Here is a 25444-nt window from a genome sequence, read left to right on the forward strand (position 1 = left end):
TCATTTAGTTAAATTTTTCTTTGATAGAATTACTCCCTTAGGAGAAATCCTTAAAAATATAATAAATAAGAAGGCATGAGTAAATTTTTTAGCTTAATACAAAGAACCAAATAGCTTTCTCAATGGATATCAATTTTTAACACTGTTGATTTATGAGATGTACCAATTTACCATCAATTCCATGACAGATCATGTCCTTAGAGCTAATCCATTCCTGTGCATGCAAACCTATTGTAAATGGGACCTTTTGATTAGATTCAGTTAAAGGACCTTCCTTTTGATTAGGTCACTTCAGTAAGGCATGACCCGCCTACTCCTTTTACTGTGGCCCTTTATAAAGAGGAGAAACATGTGGAGATACACAGAGAAAAAAGAGCAGAGATAGAGAAACCCCCAGAGGCTGAAGAGAGGTCGTGACGCTGGAGGCTGGAAGTCAGCAGAGCACAGGTATGGAAAGAGCACCCCGTGCCCCAGGCTGAAAGACCTAAGGACCAAAGGAGAGGGGGGAGATGAGCCATATGCCTGATTGCCCACACCTGAGCTAGGGAGGGAAGGCTGGGGAAGGCAGAGACAGCAGAGCCCCATTATGCCCCGCCTTGTGCCTGGCCACCCACGGCTGCAACTTGGTGAGACAGCAGCTCTTGGTGATGCCCTGATTTGGACACTTCCATGGACTCAGAACTGTAAGCTTTTAACCTAACAAATTCCCATTATAAAAGCCACCCAACTTCTGGTATACTGCTTTCAGGATAAAGGACAGGAGCTTTTAGCAAACTAAGCACCAGGTACCAAAATAGTGCCTTGCAAGTCTAGTTTTCACTTTTTTATTAACTAGTGTTAGCTACCCTTTACCTTTTTTTTTTTTTAAAGATTTATTTATTTATTTAATCCCCCCCCTCCCCCGGTTGTCTGTTTTCTGTGTCTTTTTGCTGCGTCTTGTTTCTTTGTCCGCTTCTGTTGTTGTCAGCGGCACGGGAAGCGTGGGCGGTGCCATTCCTGGGTAGGCTGCACTTTCTTTCGCGCTGGGCAGCTCTCCTTACGGGGCACACTCCTTGCGCGTGGGGGCACCCCTGCGTGGCAGGGCACTCCTTGCGCGCATCAGCACTGCACGTGGGCCAGCTCCACACGGGTCAAGGAGGCCTGGGGCTTGAATCGCGGACCTCCCATGTGGTAGACGGATGCCCTAACCACTGGGCCAAGTCCATTTCCCCCTTTACTTTTGTTACTTGTGCTTGCCTGAATGCCTGTTTATGAACTTTACCCACTTACTTATCAGGATTTGGCAATAATATTTTAATGAGGTCCTGATAAAGCATAAATACTTAACCTTAGTCTTTAAATATCTTGTCTTATCATGATTTTCTCTTTATTTTTATTAGTTTTCAACATATATTTTCCCTTCTTTTTCATTAATTGTTAAAATGTTTACAAATAATTTGAAGGCTTAAATTTTCAAACCATTTTGCCAACTATTTCTGCCATCATCTCCACCAAAATAAGCTTATGTAAAATTTTAAATTTTATAAAATCAATATGAATATCCTTCTCTCTTAAATCATTATATTGTTTCCAACCTTAGAAATGTGTCACATTTTCAGATTTGGAATAAATTTTATTTACTACTAGTTAATCTAAGATACAAAATAGTATTTTCTTCAAATTTTCAATTATCCTAATATTCAATCTTCTCTTAAGATACATGTTCATGGTTTCTTCCATAGGATCTACTTGTCAGTGTTTATACCTCTTCTACATTACTGGTATTTTGATACTATTATCTTCTAAGATGTGGTAGAATTATTCTCTCTGCATTGCTTGGAAGAAAAATGTTATCCCCTGAAGTGAAATAAAGGGGAAATGCATACCTAAAAATCATATGGGGGGAGGGGGACAAACAAAAAAAGCCAAAAAAAAAAAAAAAAAAATCTTATTTGGGGGGAATGAATGTAGCTCAGTTGGTTGAGTGCCTGCTTCCTATGTATCCCATGTATGAGGTCCTGGGGTTTGATCCCTGGACCTCCTTTTTTCTGTTTGAGATACCAGGGAATGAACCCAGGACCCTGTATGTGGGAAACCAGCACTCAATTACTGAGCCACATTGGCTTTCCTGCGTTGCTTTTCTCATTTGTTTTTGCTTATTATTTGTTTTTTCAGGAGCAATGGGAACTGAACCCAGGACCTCCCATGAGGGAGGCAGGTGCTCAACTACTAGACCCACATCCAGTCCCCCTGGTACCTCTTAAAAATAAACAAATGAAAAATCATATTGGGTTAGTCCAATGGTAGATACAGCCTTAATGTAGGTTTACTGACAATACTCTGTAAAGAGTTTGAAGTAAATAGTAAAAAAACATTTTCTCTGAAAGGCTGGAGCACTATACATTAATAGTTCCAAGCCAGACTGTAGTAGGTGTTTTCTTCTCTAGTACTTGTAATTTAGGGACAGGTTAGACCAGGGATGAGCAAAGGTTTTCCCAAAGGGCCAGGAAGTAAATGTTTTAAGCTTTGGGGCCACTTACAGTCTCTGTCGCATATTCTTCTGTGGTTTTTTTTTTTTGTGGTCTCTTTTTTTAACCACCCTTTAAAAATGTAAATACTATTCTTAGCTTGCAGGCTGGACAAAAAGAGGCCACAGTCTGGGTTTAGACCATGGGCCACAGTTTGCTGACCCCTGACTTAGACATTAACCTGTACAATTATTAGAATTTATCTCTATAGACCAGTTTGAAGATCTGTAATTCCAAGTAACTCATCAGGAAAATGCATCTCCTTCTCTCCACTGTAAACTATGTTTCTTACAGCTCTTTCAATACCACAAAGCTCAAGGCACTCTCAAATAAGCTTATGACACAGCTCCATTTAGTCAGTTCATCAAGCCACTTAAGTGGTAATGGCCGGGCCTACTGACTTTACCTGTAATGTACTTTTATTATTATAATACTTGATTAGTCTGCAGTTAATAATATATTAATTGATAACATTCAGGACCTTCAATATGGCTCACAACTAATTAGAACAAAGGAACTTAATTTTTAAAAAATGTTTAAGTACAAATTTTTTTCTGTTTTTCCCATTGTTTTATTTGGTGTAACAAAATAATAGGCAAATAAGGAATTGTAGAAAGGGGGAAAAAGCAGTCATTTTGTGATATTTTATCACAATAAGAAGACGTACAATAACAAAATCCAGCAATTATTCATGCAAGCATTGAAAAATCTTCCTGTTCTATAAAATGTTATTAACTAGGAGCAACTCATAATTATTAGTAAAATGTCTTTGTAGGTCTTGGTCTTTTAATATTTGTAAAAGATGCGATTCTACAATTGGGTCTGAAATAGCCAGATACAAATTACCTTGTTAAGACAAGAAATGATATGACTGAGGTCAATCCAGGGAGCACCTGCTTCTGTCACCTGATGAAAGAGATGATCCCTAAAGAGTTTCAACAGATAACGGTCTCCAGTCTCTGACCAGGTAGGATCCTTCTGAAACCTAGGGGAAGTTAATATTTTACATCAACATATACTGTATGTCGGACATATGTTAACTCTTCAGATTCAGAACTAGTTTTTTTCCCCCAATAAATAAGAAATGAGGGTGTGTGTGTGTGTGTATGCAGTGATTTTTTTTAAAAAATCCTTCAACAGTAGTAATAAGGAAGCTACAACAATTTTTTCCCAAATTTTATTATGCACAGATTGCCAATGGATTTCTTTTACTCATTTCACTGATTCAAAAGTGGATGAATTCCCTATTTTAATTCTCAGTTCTCCAGGGCAATCAATATCCTTTAAGAATCCCTGTTTTATATCACTTCCTTTATTTCAACCCCAACCGTAAGACAAAATGGGGAAGAAAAAAAAAGTTTTTCACTGTCTTTAGACACAGGTTGAAAGTGAACATCTTTTTCCTCCCCTCAGCCTTAGGTGACCGAGTAGAGTGAAATGATCAGATATATGTTCCAGTGTAATGAGGAGCATAAAACTGAAAACTGTTTAGGGAACAAAAAGGAGGTAGATTTTGGTTTCCTACCATTCCACCTGAAAGCAAGCTGCAAAGAACTGGAGAAATGACCAGACAACAATCACAGTTAGTTTTCAGTGACCTCTGGAACTTCCAGTCTAACAGGGAAAACAGGTATTATTCATATAATAAAAGTTGTAACTGCAGAGTTTAGTGTTCTTAAGAAAAAGAGATACGGGATAGTACAGAAACAGAAATTCAGTTGGAATGGCAAGGAAAGTTTTCCAGAGGATATAATGGGTGATTTTCCAAGAGAAGGGTCACTTCTTGGTTATCAGCATTTGTGCAGGGCCAAGCCCAAGTATGGAGCACTTAAGAAACTTATGAATGGTCAATGTTGCTGAATGAAGTTGGGAGAAAGAAAAGGAGAAAAAGAGAGAATACAAAGGGAAGGCGGAGAGGAGGGAGGCAAGAAGAGAGCCAAAAAAGGCAAGAAGGGGAGGGGAGAAAACACAATTTGTTTTTTTTTAAAGGCAGATCTGAAGGAAGGATGAAAAGGCCCCACACTATGCAGGCTTAGATCATATTAAACAGGATCTTTGTTCTAAGAACACGGAGGGAAACCCATCATATGGTTTCAACACAATTATGTATGTGCTTTGTACAAAGGTCACTCCAGGGACTTCCAAATAAAATGGAGATTAAACATACCCATTTATCTCTGTGCTCCTTTTCAAAATCCAACTAAACTGATTTATATGTTTTAAAAAGGGTATAAATACACAGAGACAAAGGGATCAGAAGAAGCAACAAAAGCAGACAGAAAGAAAGGTCACAACATTTGAAAGATGGAAAGTAGATGATTAAAAGGTAACACTTGGCAGGTCTGAAAAAACTGAAACCTAATAGTATAGGGGGCATGGGAAGGAGGAAACAAACCAGAAGCAAGACAAACTAGAGAGGCTCAGGAATCCAAGTTCTCCTGTCCTAAAGGTATAGGTTTGCACTGAGGCTGAAAACCACAAATGGATAACCTACATCTCACCCTCCACTTCCACCTCTGCCTGGCAGAAATCTAGAGGTTTACTTTCTAGAAATGGTGAATCTGAGACACACCAACCTCAGGAGTGTGTGGCAGAGCAAGGGATGAGAGAATGGGGGGTAGGGAGGAACTGACAAACACCTTCCCTCTCCTTGGCTCCCCAAACCTTGCAGTCAGGCTTATACCACACACTGAATTGAACGATTCCTTTAGAGGATGCTGACCTCCCCAAGAGAAATACAGCACTTGGGAGTCTACCGAAAACAAACAAAATTCATACATAACAATTTAACACCATTTCATCATAAGTAACAGCACTGCTTTATCATAGTTAACACACTGCTTTATCATACAGCAAAGTTCAACATTCTACATCCCTGGTGCGCAGACAGCTTCCTGGCACCTTAATATGAATATTTATTCTTTATATGAATAGAAAGCCAAGGATCAGAAATCTTCTGATGAGAAAACAAAACAAAATGAAGCAAATTCGTTTCCTTTAAGATACTGTGGGGAACAGAACAAAACCTAAAAACAAGACAAAAACAAAAAGCAAAAATCTGTACTTGACAACCTCAGAGAAAGAAGAATTGGATACTATAAAACGGAAACACTCAAGAGACTATAACAGTCCTCGGAAATTAAAACTATGAGCAGAAATTTTAAACTTCAAAGAAGGATTAGAAAACTTTAATTTTAGAAGAAGTTGAGGTAATTGCCTAGAAAGAACAAAAAGATAAAACAGAAGAGAGAATTAGAAAAATCAAGCCCAAAGGCCTAACATACAACCAACAGGAATTTCAGAAAGAGAGAAGAAATTCTCAAAGAAAAAATAAAGACCATTTCTCAGAACTGAAGGACATAAATTTCCAAGATTAAAAGGGGCTACCTGCTATCTCATCAAAATGAACCAAGGTACATCCATTGTGAATCTCTGAATACCAGTGATAAAGATCATAAAAATTTGGGGGGAGAGAAAGGATCTGGAGACAAACTGGCTTTCAATCAATCTGGTATTTAAAAGACAGTGGGACAATGCCTCAAATTCTGAACAAAACTATCATCACTCCTATTGATGGGCTGGAGATAGTAGCCAACATAATCACTCAAGAGGAATTAACAGTACAGATATCAGAGAGGAGGAAATGTAATGATCATTACTTTATGGATATGCCCACATACCTGGGAAATACAAGAGAATCTACTGGAAAACTACCCAAACAATAAGGTATTGCAGTACAAAGTTTACAGAAATCAAGTGATTTGAGATACGTCAATAACAAGCAGTATAAGAAGATAGGATGGGGCTGGTGGGGAAATCCCATTTATAAAAGCAACAAGAAAAAGTACCTAAGAACAAAAGTGTGCTCTACTATATGAAGAACTTGGTACTATCAAACTACATAAAATAAGACGTTAGCAAATAGAATGCATACCGTGTTTTTGGTTAAGATGACTGAACAGCTAAATATACAAATTCTAAGTTTATTCATAAACATAATGTTATTTTCAGGATAAAAATAGCATCAAGCTCAATGATTTTTAAAAAATAAAAACTCTACAATTTATACAGAAAAATTAAACAGTTGCAGGAAAATACAAAAAATACACAACAGGATGGAGACAGGAAAGAACACTACTGGCGTACAAAGCTTCAGTGATTAAAACAGTTAAGAGGTACTACCTCAAACCAATGGTGAAAAGCTAGACTAATAATTAGCATTTGGGCTACTGGGTAAGTCTCCTGGGGGCGGGGCAGAGAAAAATTGGCATTCATACTCCACACTCTATATAAAGCCGAAATATACAAAGAATTTTGATACTAAAACATGAAACCATAAACATTCTAGAGAATTCATAGGAAATTCCCTTCATAACCCTGGAGCAGAAAAGGCCTTTTGAACTTTCTAACTATGACTCAAGGTCAAGGCATAGCTATTATGAACTAAATATACTGTGTAAATTCATGGGGTTAATAATTAGAATACAGGTCACCGGAAAATATGAGGAGGGTAGAAAATGGACAGCTGAAGGTTAATCTGTGCAGAACTGGTAAAAAGGTTGTTTGTAAATCTTCGGAAATGAACAGAAATATGTTCAAGCATATCATGGTGTCTGTACCTAGCAGTGCTATTATATGGGTACGACAGTTGTTGAAAGGGAAAGTCTAAGGTCATGTACATTACTAGAAGGAAAGCTAAACACTGTAACACGGGACTGAGTAAGACAGTAAAACCTCATGTGAAACACAAATGTGGGTGATATTGCGTATATGACTGTTTTTACAAAATATAAATACAAATATACTAAACAGAAGGAAGAAGAATAGCAGCTCTGTATGGTGGGGAAGCATAAAGAGATTAAGAGGTGGTAAGTTTTGTTTTTTTATTATTATTATTATTGGAATAATCAAAGTGCTGTAAGAATGACTGAAATGATGAATGCACAAATACGCGATTAAATTGAATACCACTGATTTTATACTTTGGATGGATTTATGCTTTATTAATATGTATCAATAAAATTGATTTGTTAAAAAAACGAGGCATAAAAGAAGTCTGATCAACTAAACTACATATGGAAATGATTTGCATGGGAAAAAATTACACAGAGTCAAAAGAAAATGACAAAGTGAAAAAACATTATCACATAATGCAAATCTCTCATGCTGCTTCTATACATCTATAAAAACAGGCAACCAAAGTGAAAAATAAAAATGGACACAAGATAGGAACATGCAGAAAAGGGGACAGAAATGGATCAAAAGCATAAAAAGATATCTCAACCACGCTCATTAAATACAAAATAAAAGTGTACTAAAATTCACTGATGCTAGATTGTCGGTGAGGCACCCTTATGCACTACACACTGGTAAGCCTATCTGCAAGAGCTATCTAACACTACTGCACAAGCCAATTGATCTAGCCAGCACAACTAAGGATATATGCCCTTATATGTGTCTGCATTCAAAACCTGGCTCATATACTTACTAGCTCTGTGACCTTGGACACATTATTTAACCTGTATGCCTCAATTTCTCTCTCTGTTAAATGGGAATACTAATAGTTGCTCTATCTTGGAGTTGTTGTGAGCATTGAATTAGGTAGTATTTATAAACTATTTAGAATACTGCCTGGCATAATACTAAACATATCTAAATAGAAAGATTTCCAAAATAAACTGTTAAGAGAAAGAAACAATATACAGACTACCATACATGGTTTAAATTCTTTAGATATTAGCAGGGGGATAAGAATATATATAGTTGTATTTGTAATTCTAGAAGGATATGTAAGAAACCAATAAATAAGGGTTGATGGGGGAACTGGGCAGACTGAGGAGGACAAATATGAGTATGAAAGAGAGGTTTCCCCACACACACTACAAATCTCTTTCCTTTAAAAAAAAAAAAGTCATATATAACCTATTAAAAATGTAATAATGCAAAGAATCTTCTGAAGACAATCTAGACTTTTATTTCCAATCATACTATCAATAAAATGTGATGACATTAAATTTATTCAGACTTGCAAGGACTCAAAAAACTCACCTTTCTCAGGAAACTACAGGAGGATGTGCCTCATTAAGAGTAAACCAAGGTGGGGTGGGGGGGAGAAAAAGAGTATCTAACACAAAGGGAGAGACAGTGAAAATTCCCAGGACACTAGTAAAGAGAAGCTCCAGTTATCAAGTGTGAGTGTGAGCTAGCTGAGAGCTCAACCAGGGGCAATTTCTCTAAGCCAGAGAAAAAAGAAGGTTACCTATTTTTAACCTTTTGAAAGGTTTTCTGTAACTCTGGCAGAGAATCTGAAATGAATTGCTTGTAAATATTTTTTTCATTTCTGTAGTCTTCTATATAAGGCAAACAGAAAAACAAAACCCCCCAAAAACCATACAAAAGGTAGAAAACATAATCATGATTTAACTATGTGGTTCAGCTATGAACAATGTTTACCTTGTCACAATAACGCCAACAACGAAAACAGATTTTAACTAAAAATTTATGGGTTAAGGGAGGTGGGGAAGAGAGAATAGGTATATGTTCATGGTGAAGGAAAAGGGTATGAAAGATAAAAGTCATTAACTAAATTAAAAATTGAAAAAAAAAGTTAAGAAACAGCATTTAGGCATATATTTTAAAATAAAGAGATAAACACTAGAAGAAACAGCTAAAAGAGTTTTTAAAAGTTTGTTCAACAGATAATGTTCTCTTTACTTGGGAAAATGATTAAGGAAAATCCTAATCACTGAATCTTTCAGCTTTCCAGACAGACAAGGGGACTTGAATTTCATGGTCAAGAATATCCCTCAGGCAATATTTATTAACATTCTTGGAAAGTAACTTAAAGGATAGCCACCACAGCTGCAGTCCTGTTCTTCCTGTGTTCAGCAGTTAATGGAGTTCAGACACCAATTCTGCTTACATTTCTTGACGAGATAATTAACTTTAACCTACAAATGTGGCAGAACTAAGCAGTCTAAGATGGTGATACAGTGTCCAATACCACTCATATGACAGCTATTTTTTTTAAAAAAATGCAATTTCACAGAAGCTAAGAGGCACAAAACAGATTTTTGAAGTTTGTTAACTGGTCCAAGTTAAACTGACTCAACCAGGCTTCACAAAGGAGACAGGGCAGAGGTAGCACTCGTCATCAAATGTGCCCTACCTCCCCTGCAAAAGAAACTAGTGCTTTCTAACACAGTATGTTCTCTGCATGTGTGTAAAATCCATAAGGACAATGGCACCTAGTTTCAGAAACAGCACCCTAATAGCTAACAGTCATCTTCAGGTCACTTGATGTGAGAATTTTTCTCTTTTGTCAAATAAAACCAGTAAGAATAAGGTATACTCATTCTTGTTACACAAAATAGTGCCCTTGATTGAAAACATTGTAAAATACTGTGAATCCTTACTCCGGCCTCTCATTGATTGTTCCCAATTTTGCTAGAAGCCTAAACAGTCTTCCATTTTGAACTTCCTATAAAACAGTTTAAAAAGAAAGAGAATGTTAATGTTCCAGCTAACTGAATTTAAAAGTAAAAGTATACAAAAACTGGTACCCTGTGCGTGTATTACCTTTAAACAATAAACCCTAAGACCCCCACCTTGTTTATACTTTTACATATAACATGTCCACTTCATTCGCTAGTACTACTCAAGACATTACAACCACTTTTAGGAATTGTTAAAGGAACTCACATGAAAAATCAAGTGTTTATCACATGACTGTAGCAAAGCCGTGAAAGAAAAGAAGAAAACCCTGCCCAGGGGACATAAGAAATTAAAATACTGAACTTGCAATTTGGACAAAAATATCTGCAACCCATCTTTTAACCAATTCTAACATTTTATTCAGCACAATACTTACTGTTTTCAAGCTGTACACACAAGTTTAAGTGTGCATATACTCTCTTAACTACACTTGTTACCTTTGCAAGGTCTTCCTCTATGACATCATTTCTCATTTGAGCTGCATCCAATTGAGTATAAAATCGAGCACCAATCATGGGCATGATATCATTTACACTTCGCATCCTGTTTTGGTCAGTCAACAGATACCTAATCAAAATAAACAGGAGGTACCTGAATGTCAAACATGACATTTAAAAACAACCCACAAACAAACAGCTACTGCTGCCATCACTGTATTAGTGTATATGACTTAGAAAACTTTCTTTCTTTTAATCACAGATCAAGCTAAAATTTGAAGCTTTATTATATTTATTTTCTCAGGAAAATTCTAAAAGCCAATGGAAAAACTGTAAACATGTCTCTTCTTTAACAATCAGCAGAGACCAGTTCAATTTCTTTTAATAATATTTTGAGTATTCTGTCTTTATAACTAAGGCAGAAAATAATTGCATATTTCAATGGGCTACCTGCTAGAACACAAAGATTATCAATCTTCACACCTTTCAATAATCCAATATTGCTTATTCTGAGAGGTGAGCCACACCCTAATCACATTAAAGCAGGCTCCTACTCATTCACTCTCTGCTTATTATTCTACCTTATTTTCTTTGACTTATCACTATCTGAAAATATCTTAATTGTTTTTGTGATTAACAACTCCCCATTAGGGTATAACCTACAGTAGATGGAGAATTTTTTTCACCTTGTTCTAAGTATCTCAGCTTCTGGCTTGTAGTAGGCATTCTTTTGTTGAATAAATTAATAAGTAGGTATACTCATGTGGATAATCTATGTCTTAACTAGTCATCTCTTAAGACATCTCTAACTACTGACATATCTTAACTATTCATACTTCAATTTATCAACAAGCTATTTGACTTTCTCACGTTACATCTCATGCCACAGTATTGTCATTTCTAAAATGGGGCTAATGGTGCTAACTAATATATAGGGTTACTGGAAGGATTAAGTGAATCAATTCACATCAGGCAGCTGGAAACTGACATGGGTTTACTGCTCCATAAATTTTAATTCTTAGTTATTATTAGTTTACTCCCTTTTTATTAAGAAAAACTTCAAGCCTACATAAAAATAGAATAGTACAATGAACCCCCATGTACCCATCACCTAGTTTCAATAATTATTATCATATGGCCAATTTGTTTTATTTAGATCTTCCACTTCCACTTTTTTAAAAAGGAAAATTTGGAGATCATAACCTAGGATTATCTCAGACATCCTATATAAGGATAGGAATCACTGCTATGAAAAAATATGAGATAAACATTTTCATTTAAAAGATGAATCATTTTATTTGGTTATTAATAAGAACCAGCCAACCATTAGCTCCCAGTAATCTGTTAAAGCACGACACGCATGCCAGGGTGATAAAACAAAGTGGGCAGCCCCACTCCCACCCAATTTCATACCTCAGGGCTGTTCCATAAAGAAACTGGATCATCCAGGGCCACAAAGAAAGATTAGAAGAGACAGCTGGAAGTTTTAAGAGACTGGTGATAAGGCTCAACAAGCTCTAATTGCTTCTAGAACAGGGGTTCTTAACAAAGGGTCTGTGAGCTTGAACTGAAATTCAAAAACACATTTTTCTTGTGGGGACTTATTGGTGTGGATATGAAATATTTATTAAATAATACACAGTGTAGTGTGGACTAAGTAAGGGCAGGTTTTCACTCGACTGGCAAAGGGGCCTATGGAATAAAAAAGGTTAAGAACCCCTGGTCTAGAACATAAGAGGAAAAATTCAAAGGAGACTTCCTAGCATCTCTTCTCAAGAACAGCTCCTACTTATAATAAGGGTCAGGGCTGTCCACCCTCTGGATTCCTCCAAATGTAAGATGTGTATTAGACGGCGAGAAGCCCTTCTGTGGTAACAGACATCCAAGTGGGCTTCACACCTCTCTTCACGGATTCCCTCCGAGTCGCGTGACACTGGAGCAGAAGCAGTTTAGGGCTCTCTATCTACATGCCCCCTGCACTGGCTGTTCTAGCGACAGAGGATGGGCATAGTCTGCAGCTAAGCTTCGTTTATGACAGCTTTCACCCTGATCACCCACAGAGCATCACAGGTAGTCAGAACTTTCTGAGATGATGGAATTGTTCAGTATACTATACACTGTTCAGTATAGTAGCCCTAGCTACAAATATCACTGGTACAACTGAGAAAATGAATTTTTAATTTTATTTAACTATTTTAAATTTTAAAAAGGCACATGTGGCTAATGGATACCATATTATACCAAGCAGTTCTAGAGGATGCTCTTGAACTAAATCTTTAACAAACCAAAAACTAATTTCAACACACTGACTTACATATTTATTCCAAGAAACAGATATTTAGCAATAAAAATGAAGAAGTTAAAATTTTTTAATTGTGTCTTGCCTAGTTTTAAGTAGTGGGAACTAAAGAAAATAGTTAGAATCACTGATAAAAAGCCCCTTATGAAAATAAGTAACACCCAAGCTTAAAAAAGAAAAGCTGGCTTATGTCCTAAGATCATAATTTAAGTCTTCTCATATTTTAAAACTTACAAAATCAGATTCTTCAGGTCAGAAGAGTAGTTGATTGTCACCAGTTCCATGGCTTTCTGTAAATTCTCTCGTTGAATTCCTGCCAAAGAGTTGCAAGCCAAAGCCAACACAACTTTTCCTAATGATATCAGATCTGCTTGCTGACATGAAAAAATAAATATAACTTAATTTTATTTCATAGGTACAAATTTAATATACTGACATTAATGCATACATGGAAAAAGCTTCTTTGCAAATAAGCTGCAGAACTCAGAGAAGGGTAATCAAATATTGGTTCTCATCAGAATCACCTGGGGAGCTCATTAAAAATAGGGATTTCTGAGCCCCTCTAACTAGGGGTTCTCTTTCAGTAGAGGTTTGAGAAAAGGCCCAACATTTTTAGAGCACCCAGGTAATTTTGATGAAGGTAGTTCTAGCACCATACTCTAAGAAACATTACTCAAAGCAATTCACATGTAAAGTACAGAACTGTAAGCTTTTAAAAGCTTAACCAAAAAAAGCAGGGTTTTTTTCTTACTATGACAAGAAATTTAAAGTCAGTTGGTATACATTTGTTTTACTATGATCACCATGATTTAAGATATACACTTTTCTCAGTTTCCAGGACTTCCAGAATATAGTGGGAATTTGAAGAATTATCTGAAGAAAAGTCATCCCATTACAAATATAGTATCAGCAGTACCTGACTTCATAGCATGTTCTCTGTAACACAGAAGATGCTGCGAAATTCAGTGACATCCCATGTGTCTTTCTTTCTAAACTATTTTCACTCACACTTATAACATGGTTCCCTACACTTTTTTTTTAAGATGTACTGTTTTGAGGCTTTTCTTTCACAAGTATTTTCAAAAGACATTGGCTGAATTGAAGTAAACTCTTTGTCATCTATTATAGCTGCAGGAAATAGAATAGTCACCCCAAGTGGTTCTGTATGGCAGGCAACTATTCATCACATGCCTAAGGAGAATGCAGTAGGTCAGAGTTATCCTGAATTCACTTCAAGTAATTTCTATAGAACACTTCTGTAAATCTTCAAGTTCTGAGACCTCATCAGAATTACTGAATACATGTTCATTTACTGACTACTGGTTTAGTATAAGGAGTTTTCAAAATCACCTGAGGAGCTTTAAGAACAAAAACCTTGCCTATCAGCCATGCCCTTAACTCCATTTCTGGTGTTATTACTCTAGGAGAAGATCTGGGTATTGGTATTTCTTGGAGCTCCTATAAGAGATTTGCAGCCAAGCTGGCAACAACTGGGTTAGCAGAATGTTTTTTATTGACACAACTGTATTTCAGGAGTATTTCGAGGTAATAGCTAATGAAATACTACCACTCTATGCTGATCCTTAACACAATCTACCCAAATAATAAAGCTGAGGTCAACTTCCATTACCAAAACAACATTAAAAAGTTTAAATCTAAACATTTACCCTAAACTATCGTTTGTGAATTTGACACTCTGAACATGCACTCCTGCTATCGGAGGTAAAACTGGTTAGATTAGCAGATGACGTTGAACCCATAGGGACAAGAGATGCCAAGGATTCCTGTCAGGGAAATTTCTTACAGCCTCTTTAGTGGACCAAGTCAGGAGCCCAGAATGGCAGGAGGGAGCGGGCACGGAAAGGAGCATGCTGACTGCTGCCAGTTTCTGCTCCCCGAGATTCTGCACTGTTAATGAATCCCAGGGAAGAGTCCCCTCAATCACTTTTAAGAACAGGTGAAACATTCCAAGTTATATTAATGAAATCATAGAAAATACTGGTCAGGAGAAATCAGTGTATGCAAACATGAAAACATTATTTGCATATTTCTATAGGCACTGCAATTCAGTGTTGTCAGCAAAGGAACTGAAGGTTCTCGTTAATCAAGTATTTTACCAGCATGTACCAGCACACAGGCTCCTAACCCCCAAAACTGTAAAATTTTCAGTTTGCTTCCACCCTGACTGGAGGCTGTACTAAGCCTCCTACCTAGAGCATTCTATTACTCACTAAGATGAGATAGGAAAACAGTTCAAAAGGACTGGATGGGTTTTAAAAATTGGAACATCTAATTTTGAGTACACCTTACCACCTTTCTAAAGTTGACTCAAGGTGGGGATACCAGTATACATACAACGTAATCCCAATTAAATTAGAACTGATCTTTTTTAAAAAGTAAAAGAGTCCTGCTTAATTAAGAGTTTAACATCATAACATCTTAGTAACTTTCCTTTCCTTATTTCCAGCTAAATAATTTTCCATTTGTTATTTTGCTTCTTACCTCCATCTGGTTTTTCCCCCCATTTGTTGAATTCTGGAGGTTTTCCCCCCAACTCATTTTCAGTTTCTTCCTGGTTTTCACAATTCTTGATTTCTTTCTCTGATTCTATCTATGGCTCTACTTATGTCCATTTTACTGAAAGTCAGTCTCTATTCACGTGTCTGAAACAGACTATGAAAAATAGACTACAAGAAACAATGTACTCCTTTCTCACATTCCCTCTTCTCTGTAAAAATCACACTCCCCCTTTCTGGGACTACTTTCAGTTCTATCCTATACTTTACTTTAAACTATATGAAAAATCTTCCACACACATATATGAGAGAGAAAGAGAGGAAGAAAGGAAGAAAAGAAAGAAAACCTGATATATCCTTTATTGCTCAAAACTAAAAAAGTGATAATTGATTGAAGGTTGCCTGAGTTTATGAATGAAGGCAATTCTCCACTTATAAATTAGTCGCTCCATAGTCCTTTTTAAAGTTGGTTGTATGGAACTCGGGGAATACTTTTCTTATGAAGAAAAATAGTATAACTGAAATACTGATATTTGCAAAGAAAAAATGGAAAATGATACTAGTGTGACACTTATGGAAAAAGATCAAACTTGTCTTATTTTACACTAATAATTTTTAAAATGCAATTATATTCCTATTCAGAGAAAAATGAGAAGATAACTGTAAGGCATGTGCTTTGTTCTGTTTTCCATAATATGGACATGGGATTTCCAGGTATTTGGAATAGAGATTGATGGTACTGATTCTAAATAATGTCCAATTTCCTTTAAAAAGTTTAATGTTATTTTCCTGGAGATATGAAAAATGCTAGCATTTTAACAATCATAATCTGTCACTTCTGGAAGCACAAAGATTATGAGGAAAAATTAATGAGAGCCAATTAGTTAGGCACGAAGTATAGTACCTAAGGTAAGAAGGAAAGTAGCTAAGTAACAACCACTATAGATGAGAAAGAGGAATTAAAGCCTCTAGGCAGAAGAAAGCTGCCACTGGGGAAATAGAATTAGATTCTTCCTATACTGCCCACCAGATGGTACTATGAACCAGGACAGCTTAGCTGCTGTCAAGATTAGGTGGGCACAGCAGAGGAAAAGATGTGAAAAGTGTGCATTCAACTAAATGCAATGGGTGCTTTTAAGTCTCAGCGACTGCACTTTCTGTGATTCAGTAGCAAAAGAAGGGAAAACAAAATACTATGCAGAGTCTACTTCACATTCTGCCTTTTCTTTCCTTTCTGTTTCAAAATCTTATCTTACAGGAAAGTGAACCAACATCTGTCCAAGCTTTAAACAAAAGTTGAAAAGAAAAGAGCAAAGGGAAGTTAAGGTGCTTTTCCTCATGTTTTTCTGGGTAATTATCAGACTGTGCCTTATAGCAAGCCTCCCTGACTAATTTTCAAAGAAAACCAAAACTTTTTATACAAGTATAAGTTATAAATTCATTGTCTTAAAATGACAAGTGCATTTCCTCAACTATACCTATCACATTAATAAAGAAATAAGAAATCGCAAAATAGCTAACAACATAATGGGGTTTCTAAATCAATACTATTAAAATGAAAGTAGACTGCAATCAAATTCTGATCAAGAAGTGATAGGCTTTGAAACAAAAGAAAAAATTTACTTAGAAAATGGCAATCCACTAACATTCTTCTGAAAATCTCTACAAAATTATGATTGCTATTGTAACAAATGTTCTACAAGTCAAAATATAAGTGTGCTTTTAACACTTTGAAGGACTGAAAAAATGATAAAGTGCCATGTAATATACTCCATTTGGCACTGACTACTTAATCCATTTTAATCTATGCTAAGGCAAAATTCCCTAATCACATTAATACTTTTTCAGTTTGAATGGCTAAAGCCTCTGACACTGTCATAAATATTCTGTATGTTCCAAACTATAAGAGCTCTACACTAAATACATCACAATGGTAAAGAAAGAGTTTCAAAACCTGCATAGAAACCACCCGCAGAATAAATAAAAATCTAGACTTAAAACCCTGAACTACTTTTTTTAATTAATAAAGTTTGTCTTTACAAAAAAGCAAGCTTTTAGTAATAAAGTTAGTATCCATGTTAATTCTTACTTACCTGGTATTGAGCCATCATTGCCAATGGATTATTATTCTGACTGTTATCAAAGGTTAAAACATCAAAAACACCAACACAATTTACTCGCAACCTTTAAGGATCAAAGAATTTAAAGGGAAATGGATTAAAATTAGATCTTTTATTACAGACTAATGGAAATCTACAATTCCCTATACTAGCAGGAAGTGTTTAGAATTTTGTCTAAGTTTCAATCAATCCCCCAGAATCCCCACCAACCAACCACCCTTTTAGAGATGAGGAAATTAAAGCTCAGAAATGTTAAATGACATGCCTAAGGTTACAAAAGTCAGTAACTGATGAAGACACGACTATACACCTTAGATCTTCTGACTACCTGGGCCAACATGCTCTTCACCACATCCAGTTGCTGCTTTGTTAGTTACTCATTAAAGAATTAGCTAGCTTCCTAACACTTACTGAAAATATACCAGGCACTGTTCTAAGCATTTTATATGTTCTTAACTATTTTATATGTTCTTAACTATTCTCTCCTCTCAGTAGCCTTGTGAAAGGAGTGCTTTATAAGCAAGGAAAATGGAGATAATAACAGAACTTGTCTCAGAAGGTTGCTGAAACAGCAAAGTAATATGCCAAAGGTCAAACGGATGGTAACTAGCAGAGCCAGGATATGAACCTGGGCTATAGAATCTCGAACCTTAAGGCTCTGCTGCCCAAGATAATTCTCAAAATTACAGCAACTTCATTCAAGGTAAAGGCAAAGTCTAAAACTTAATTCCATATCAGCGGTTCTCAAAGCACAAGACACAACCAGCAGTACCAGCACCACCAGGGAACTCGTCAGAAATGCAAATTCTCCAGCAGACCCAGAGCCTTATTGAGAGAAGCACTACTTTCCCTAGAAAAGTTGTATTGATCTTACTTCTATATTCCCCCAACTTAACCATGCATACCTTTCCCAACTCTTAACAAGACTGGCATTTTATTTAAAAACTTAACATTTTTTATAAACTTACAAATGAACTTAGTCACAGCAGTTCTTCTGGATAGGGTATATAAAAAGATAGAATTAAAACAACGGTCATGTTTTGTTTACTAAGCTGTCATAGGTTAGAGGGTGAAAAACAAACAAAACAAAACAAAACTGAAAATGCTAGTACCTCGTTTTGCCAGTTATCAGAATTTTTGTTGGGTCCATAACTCGGCATGCTAAACCCGCTGTATGAATGGTACGCAATGCAGAACTTAGTTGGACAATATATGCCCAAATAAGAGATTCTGGCAATAATCCGGCATGCTGTCTGGGCAATGGTCCATCATGTTGACCTATAAAGCAAATACATAAAAAAACAACATCTTCATTTAAGTAGCCAACTAAAAATAACCTCCCCCCCAAAATAATCAAATCAAAAATAAACCAAAAAATCAAACCAAAATTAACAAAGAAATGTTAACACACACACAAAAAAGAAATATGTTAACAAAATTAACAAAGGAAGTCATGTACATTCATGGCACAACATGTCAATTTATACATATGTTTAGTTCTTATTAGTAAGAATTTAAGAGACAACATTTCCTATTTATGAGATTATACCTTTATATTGTTAGCAGCAGCAGAGATCTCACTGAAATGTTCTTTTCTGGGACCATCATAATTATTGAACAATAAACAAAATTATTTAAAGTAAGAATTTACATGTAATTATGAACCAAATAAATATAAATTATTATTAAAAACAATAACTGCAGAGACTGTTACTTACTACAGGTATGGATAATCCTAGCCTACATTATTTTTCTGGTGGGAGAAGAGCAATACTCATTCTGTGGCTTAAGGGAAATAAGTCTCTACCATCATGTATGATGGAGGTGTTTTTGTTTTTTTTGTTTTTTTCTTTTTTACAGTTCGTCCTTTCTATTATAGCCATGTCAAGTTAGACAGGACGATATGTAATTCACACAAACATAAATGTAAAACAATGGATGTCGCTTATGTATAATAATGAAATAAATAATCTGGTCTACCATGAAAAATAATCATCTGCAGTCTCAATTTTTCTAAGTGCTTTTTGATGATATTTTCTGGGTTACACTTAAATCAGTAGAAAAAGGAAGCAAAACAATTTAATCCTGATATTACAATTATTCAATATGACTTTATATGTGCAAGTGTTCATATGGCTGGAAACAAACCTTTTGTCAATCAGGTATGAAAGCAAGAGGGTTAAATGGTTAATTGTGGAAACCATAAACAGTCATATGGGTACTTATGGCTTGGAATGAAATTTCCAGTATAAGGAAAACTGAAAAACTGCTTTTTCAAATTAGATAAAAACGAAGAAAATACATTCTGGGAAAAAGTGTTAGATGACTCAAAAAGTAGCTCAAGTGATTAATGCCAAGACAATGTCAAAGATGACTGTGGAGAGTTTAATGCACTTAATTAAACCTCTTATCAGTCCCTATGTGATATGGTATCATTACTATCCCCATTTTATAACTGAATGTATTTCTTGTAATATGTAAACTTGACATTTGTACTAATTTAATAAATTATAGTATAAGAAAACATTAGACTTTCATTTATGTCCTGAAAGTTTATACAAGCATCGGCTTTTTTCCCATCTTTTTAAATATTCATATTGGGAAGACAGAATACTGCTTATATTATAAGTTGCTGTCAATTAAGGCATATATGGTACATTTAGGAATGGTACTACCATTCAAACAATACATTCAAGTATCAGAAAAGGGACTGAGTACTGTGAAAATATAAACATTAATATATCAAATAATCCATTTTCACCAAAAACAGAATAATTAATATTCCTTTAAAAACTGGAAAGGAATGCTATAAATCAGTGGTTCTCAACAAGTGGTACTTTTGCCACCCTACACACCCTGGGGACATCTGGCAATATCTGAAGACATTTTTGGTTGTCACAACTTGGGGAGTGGGAAGGGGAGGAGGAGGTATGCCACTGGCCTCTAATGCAAGACGCCAAGGGATGCTGCTGCTAAATATCCTGCAGTTCACATGATGGTTCCCACAACTAGAAATTGCCCAGCCCAAAATGTCAATAGTGCTGAGGTTGAGAAACCCAGCTATAAATTAAAGCCAACAGTTATTTCACAGGTGTTACTACCAAAATAAACTTGAACACATTCATCTATAGGAAAAGTTATACCACATCCCCTTCAACAAAATTACGCATGTATCCACAGATGACACGGCAAAAGGGAAAAAAAATTGACCACACCACACAACCAGATTTTAAATGTGAAACAGTCATATAACCACAACCTTCTCCTTTCAACTGTCAGAAGGCAAAGTTACACGTAAACAGGCAGAAGTAATGTATTTTTATCCACAGAATTCTTAAAGAGACAATCTGAAAGAAACTATAAAATGGACTCAAATCTTCCCTCCCCCACTCAATTTCTATCAGAATGTATTCAAGAAAAACTTTTAAAAGATTAAAAACCATAGGGAAGAATGCAAGGCTTTTTTCCTGTCTCAAAACCAGAAAATGAAATCTTTCCCAAATACATAACAGACATCTCAAAATGGATCTATTTTTCCTCTGAGAATGTTTACCCTTTAATAAACATTCATTAGAATATACTTAAATTCTTTCAGTTCTTTGCAAAATTTGAATTATTAAACAAATATTTAAGTAAATATCAGAAAGGGGCAAAAAAAAGAAAATGACCTGTATTTAAGTAAAAGTTACTAAAAATCTATTTTAAAGACTGATTTCTTAAATAACATGGAATCTTAGATTTAAATAAAAGCATTTGTTTAGGATATGTTTAGAGAAAAACTTCAAACAAACAAGACAGGAAAGAAATGTAGCCAAATATTCATAATTTGTGTTTTGGGTGGTGAAGCGATAGAGACTATTCTTTTTACTTTCCTGAATTTTCCAAATCATCTTGATTTAGAAAGCATTATATTTTTGAGAGAATTTTTTTTTCATATTCCCAGTCATTTCAAATATCAGATATGAGTTTTCTGCAACACATCTTAATCTCAATAAATCCATGTAATTCATTATTTCCTAACTTCTTGCATATCAACTCCATTTCTTTGAGATAAACTTTTTTAAATGCAATAGAGTCTTTAAGCTGAATGATTACAGGGATAAATGTACATGTATTTAAAAATACAAAACAACTCTTCCACAGAGCAAAGCGCTTCTCAAAATGCAGCTTGCTGTCATCTTTTTCTTACCCCACTTTCTCTTGGTGAAATAGGCATCTGCATTAGGATCATTGAAGTGTCTGCTCATCACCGTTTCTCCTCCAGCATGGAAATCGTATGCAAACACAAGAGCTTAAAAGAAAACACAAGCACTAATTACTACCACCTGGCTTCAAATAACTAAGCCCACCAGCAGAAAAACTACTACAAATTACTTACAAGGCTCTGCAAACGCTTTAGTGGTAAATACTTCACGCAAGGTTACAATATTCGAGTGCTGAATTTTTTTCCACATATCAACCAACACCATGCACTTTGTGTTAACAAGACGGAAACCTGAAAAAGAAAAATTTTTTCTACTACAGTCAGCTGTAAATGCTGCCTCCTTATTTCATCACAAAAGTGAAGAAAAAGCCATGTTATACACCACTCATTATACTGATTCCCAAATGCAAGAATTTATTTTTTACCCTTAAAATTCAAGCATTAAATAAATCAATATAGTCAGGAAGGTGTGAATATTCTTAGCCTCAACAATATGTTTATAAAAGGTAATTCTCTTCCTTACCATGTATTCTCCGAAGGCAATACGGCAGATCATCTTTGCTATTTACAGCTTTGTAGCAAGACGTAATGTACCCAAAATTACTCGATTTTTGTATCCGGTTGGGCGGTGGCAGTGGTTCAAGAGGGAACAAGCTATGGTAGCTGTCAACTTCTGTAGGGACTGCTAGAATAATTCATAGGAAGAGCGCTTTAAATTGCAGACATTCATTAATCTCTCACAATAATACATGAGAAATCAAATCAATTATAACCATTTATATCAAAATACTCTTTTTTATTAAGGAATAGTGTCAATATTCATAATTCTATATGACAAACTATGACTTTCACTATCAGTAAAAATAGGCATAAAACAGCCAAAGAACAACTAAACTTCTCACATTTAAAGATATTTCCCATCTTTTTTTTTTTTAAAGATTTATTTATTTCATTCCCCCCTCTCCCCCAGTTGTCTGTTCTCTGTGCCTATTTGCTGCGTCTTGTTTCTTTGTCCGCTTCTGTTGTCTTCAGCGGCACGGGAAGTGTGGGCACCGAGGGAAGTGTGGGCAGCGCCATTCCTGGGCAGGCTGCACTTTCCTTCGCGCTGGGCGGCTCTCCTCACGGGGCGCACTCCTTGAGCGCGGGGCTCCCCTACGCGGGGGACACCTCTGCGTGGCAGGGTGTTCCTTGCACGCATCAGCACTGCTCATGGGCCAGCTCCACACCGGTCAAGGAGGCCCGGGGTTTGAACCGCGGACCTCCCATGTGGTAGACGGACGCCCTAACCACTGGGCCAAGTCCGTTTCCCTCCCATCTTTTATAGTACAATATAAATTATTTATTTCTCTGTTAGTAGAAACGATTTAGTTTTCATTTTTCAGTTTGACAAAGAGGACATTATATGAAGGTTACAATCACAACAATTACCAAAACTCTTACTTAACTCCCCTGATCCCATAAGTCATGCTGACTCCTACAGACTGAAGGAAAAAATTGTGCTTCAGTAGAAAACTATGCAATAGCTAAAGGATACTTCTCAGGTGTCTGATTCCAACTCAAGAGAAGATATTTTGCCAACTGTAGATAACTGAGAGCAAAGCAAAATAATTTTTATCTACAGACATAATCTCTCATCCTTATGCTTTTAAAAAAGTTTATTTTACTACTGTATATTTAACTCATTTATCTAAATATATTTTGCACAAAAATGTTTAAAGAAAAATCTGTATTGATATTTACTAAACATCAGGATTAGAAATGCTTAATATCTCTAAGTGATCTATAATGTGTTCTTCAGATGCTCTTTTGAGCTGGTTATAAAATCTGACTCCCTCATAAATTAAAATAAAATGAAATCTTTAGCATATGTTCATTTTTGTATCTGTATGTCAGGATTTTACCTTTTTCCGAAATTATGTTTTAATACTACGTTTTCCAGATTATCACGATAGGATCGTTTGTGGCCTAATATAATCTTAAACGCTCAGTTGGGAATACTCATCATTGTTCTGCTCTTCCTTTCCAGTGCAATATAACAAATACACAAACTCAAGCATGAATAAAGGGAATAGGCACTACAACGATGACTGTATGGAGGGCTTCCTAGAAGTGAAAACCAAGAAAACCAACTTGGAAGATGACACTGGACAAAGGTGCAGTCAACTTATTGCCTGGTTTCATACGATGGTATTAAAAATAATGATAAAAAAAAGTTTTAAAATTTCTTTCCCTATTCGCCCCTCCTTCCCCTCAAAGAACATATGGAATGATAGGCTGGATAAAAGCTACTGAATGGCTGAGATTCACTAGGGTAAATCTATGGTAGAAAGTTCTCGACTTCAGCACTACAGACATTTTGGGCTGGATAATTTTTTGTTCAGCAGCATACCTGGTCTCTATCCACTAGATGCCAGTAGCACCCTGCCACCAGTTGTGACAACCCAAATATTTTCCAGATACTGCCAAATACCTCTGAGGGGTAAAATCTCCCCTGGTTGGGAATCACGGATATATGGGAAATAAAGTATGATTTCAGAGTTGAGAAGTACCAATTTGATAGGAGTATAAAGTATGGAATGGAAAGGAGGGAAGGGGTAAGAGAGAGAAAGAACAAAATTTAATAAATGTGCCAACATGATACCTGAGGGGTAACAGAGTTAATGAGACATGAATAAAGATCAGAGTTAGATTAACCATAATCTTTAGTTCAAGACACTCACATACCACTGCTGCATGTCTATGCATGGCCTGTTTTTATTTAATCACTCTCAATAATGTAATAATCATCTGCAAACCCAGTACCCAAAACAAAATCTAAGACCTTGACTTTACACTACTGTGAATCACTCACATGATCCTCTTTACCACCCTCTGCCTTCCTTTGTTCTTTCCCTTCTCTTCTTTTTTATATCATTTTATTACATTTATCTGTATTCCTCAAAAGTGTATTATGTATGCACATGTGCATATATACAAACGCATTCATACCTATAACATAAATGCATATTTTAGTTGTTATACTTTTATAAAAGATATCATGCTGCTTATACACTTTTGCAACTTTTTCACTAGCTAAGGTTCTTCCATATTGTTGCATGTCAATGTAGTTCCTTCACTTAAACTGTTGTATAATATTCCATTGTCTGAATATATCAGAGTTAACTCATCCACTGTCCTTCAGATAAGCATTTGGATTGTTTAAGGTTTCTGCTATTATGAACACTGATGCTGTGAACATCTTGTACATTTCCTAGTTGAAAATATATAAGCATTTATATCTAGGAATGGAACTGCAAATATTTATACATTCAACTTTTCCAAAGTGGTTGCAGGTTTACCCATGAATACCACCACCAGCAATGTGTACAAGAACCTGTGGATCCAAATCCTAACATTTTATATTGTCACACTTGTAAACTTTCTGTCAAATAGTTGTAAAATGGTATGGTGTGATGGTTAGGCTAATCTGTCAACTCTGCAAGGTAATTGTGCCCAGTTGTTTGGGCAAACAAGCACAAGGCTACTTGTAATATAAGGATATTTATGGACTTTAGTCACCAGTGACTTTACTGCATAGATTGCTGATTACATCTCCGTCAGTCAGGGAGATTGCCATCAGCAATGAGTGATGCTTTATCCAATCAGTTGAATGCATTAAAAGGGGAAGTGATTTCAGCATTCAGAGAGAATTTCCCAGCTTGTCTTCCACAAACTCATCAAGGACCTTCACTGGACTTTCACTGGAGCCTAAGTTTGCAGACTGCCTGGGGAACCTGGACTTGTGCAGCCCCATGGTTACATGAGAGATTCTTATAAAATCGCATACTATTGACAGATCTCTCCTGTTGATTCTATTTCCCTAGAGAA

At 35.9% G+C, this 25444-nt stretch overlaps 1 protein-coding gene across 8 annotated transcripts in view; it reads right to left on the reverse strand.

The window, feature by feature from the left end:
* PAN3 (poly(A) specific ribonuclease subunit PAN3) overlaps positions 1-25444 on the reverse strand; it is a 143597-nt gene that overhangs the window by 3614 nt on the left and 114539 nt on the right. For 7 of the 8 annotated variants that reach the window (XR_009180834.2, XM_058277020.2, XM_071208172.1 and 4 more), the window contains 9 exons: positions 22101-22262; positions 21752-21868; positions 21563-21664; positions 18486-18651; positions 17347-17437; positions 12972-13111; positions 10439-10568; positions 9923-9987; positions 3354-3492 (listed from right to left, as the gene is read on the reverse strand). Coding sequence is in view for 7 of the 8 variants with exons in the window: in XM_058277020.2 (XP_058133003.1) it covers positions 3354-3492; positions 9923-9987; positions 10439-10568; positions 12972-13111; positions 17347-17437; positions 18486-18651; positions 21563-21664; positions 21752-21868; positions 22101-22262 (1112 nt within the window). In the remaining variant the exon portion in view is untranslated. The remainder of the gene's footprint in view (positions 1-3353; positions 3493-9922; positions 9988-10438; positions 10569-12971; positions 13112-17346; positions 17438-18485; positions 18652-21562; positions 21665-21751; positions 21869-22100; positions 22263-25444) is intronic. The other variant, XM_058277021.2, reaches the window with a different exon arrangement.

The sequence above is a fragment of the Dasypus novemcinctus genome, chromosome 15, assembly GCF_030445035.2.
Source record: "Dasypus novemcinctus isolate mDasNov1 chromosome 15, mDasNov1.1.hap2, whole genome shotgun sequence".
Classification (NCBI taxonomy): Eukaryota; Metazoa; Chordata; class Mammalia; order Cingulata; family Dasypodidae; genus Dasypus; species Dasypus novemcinctus.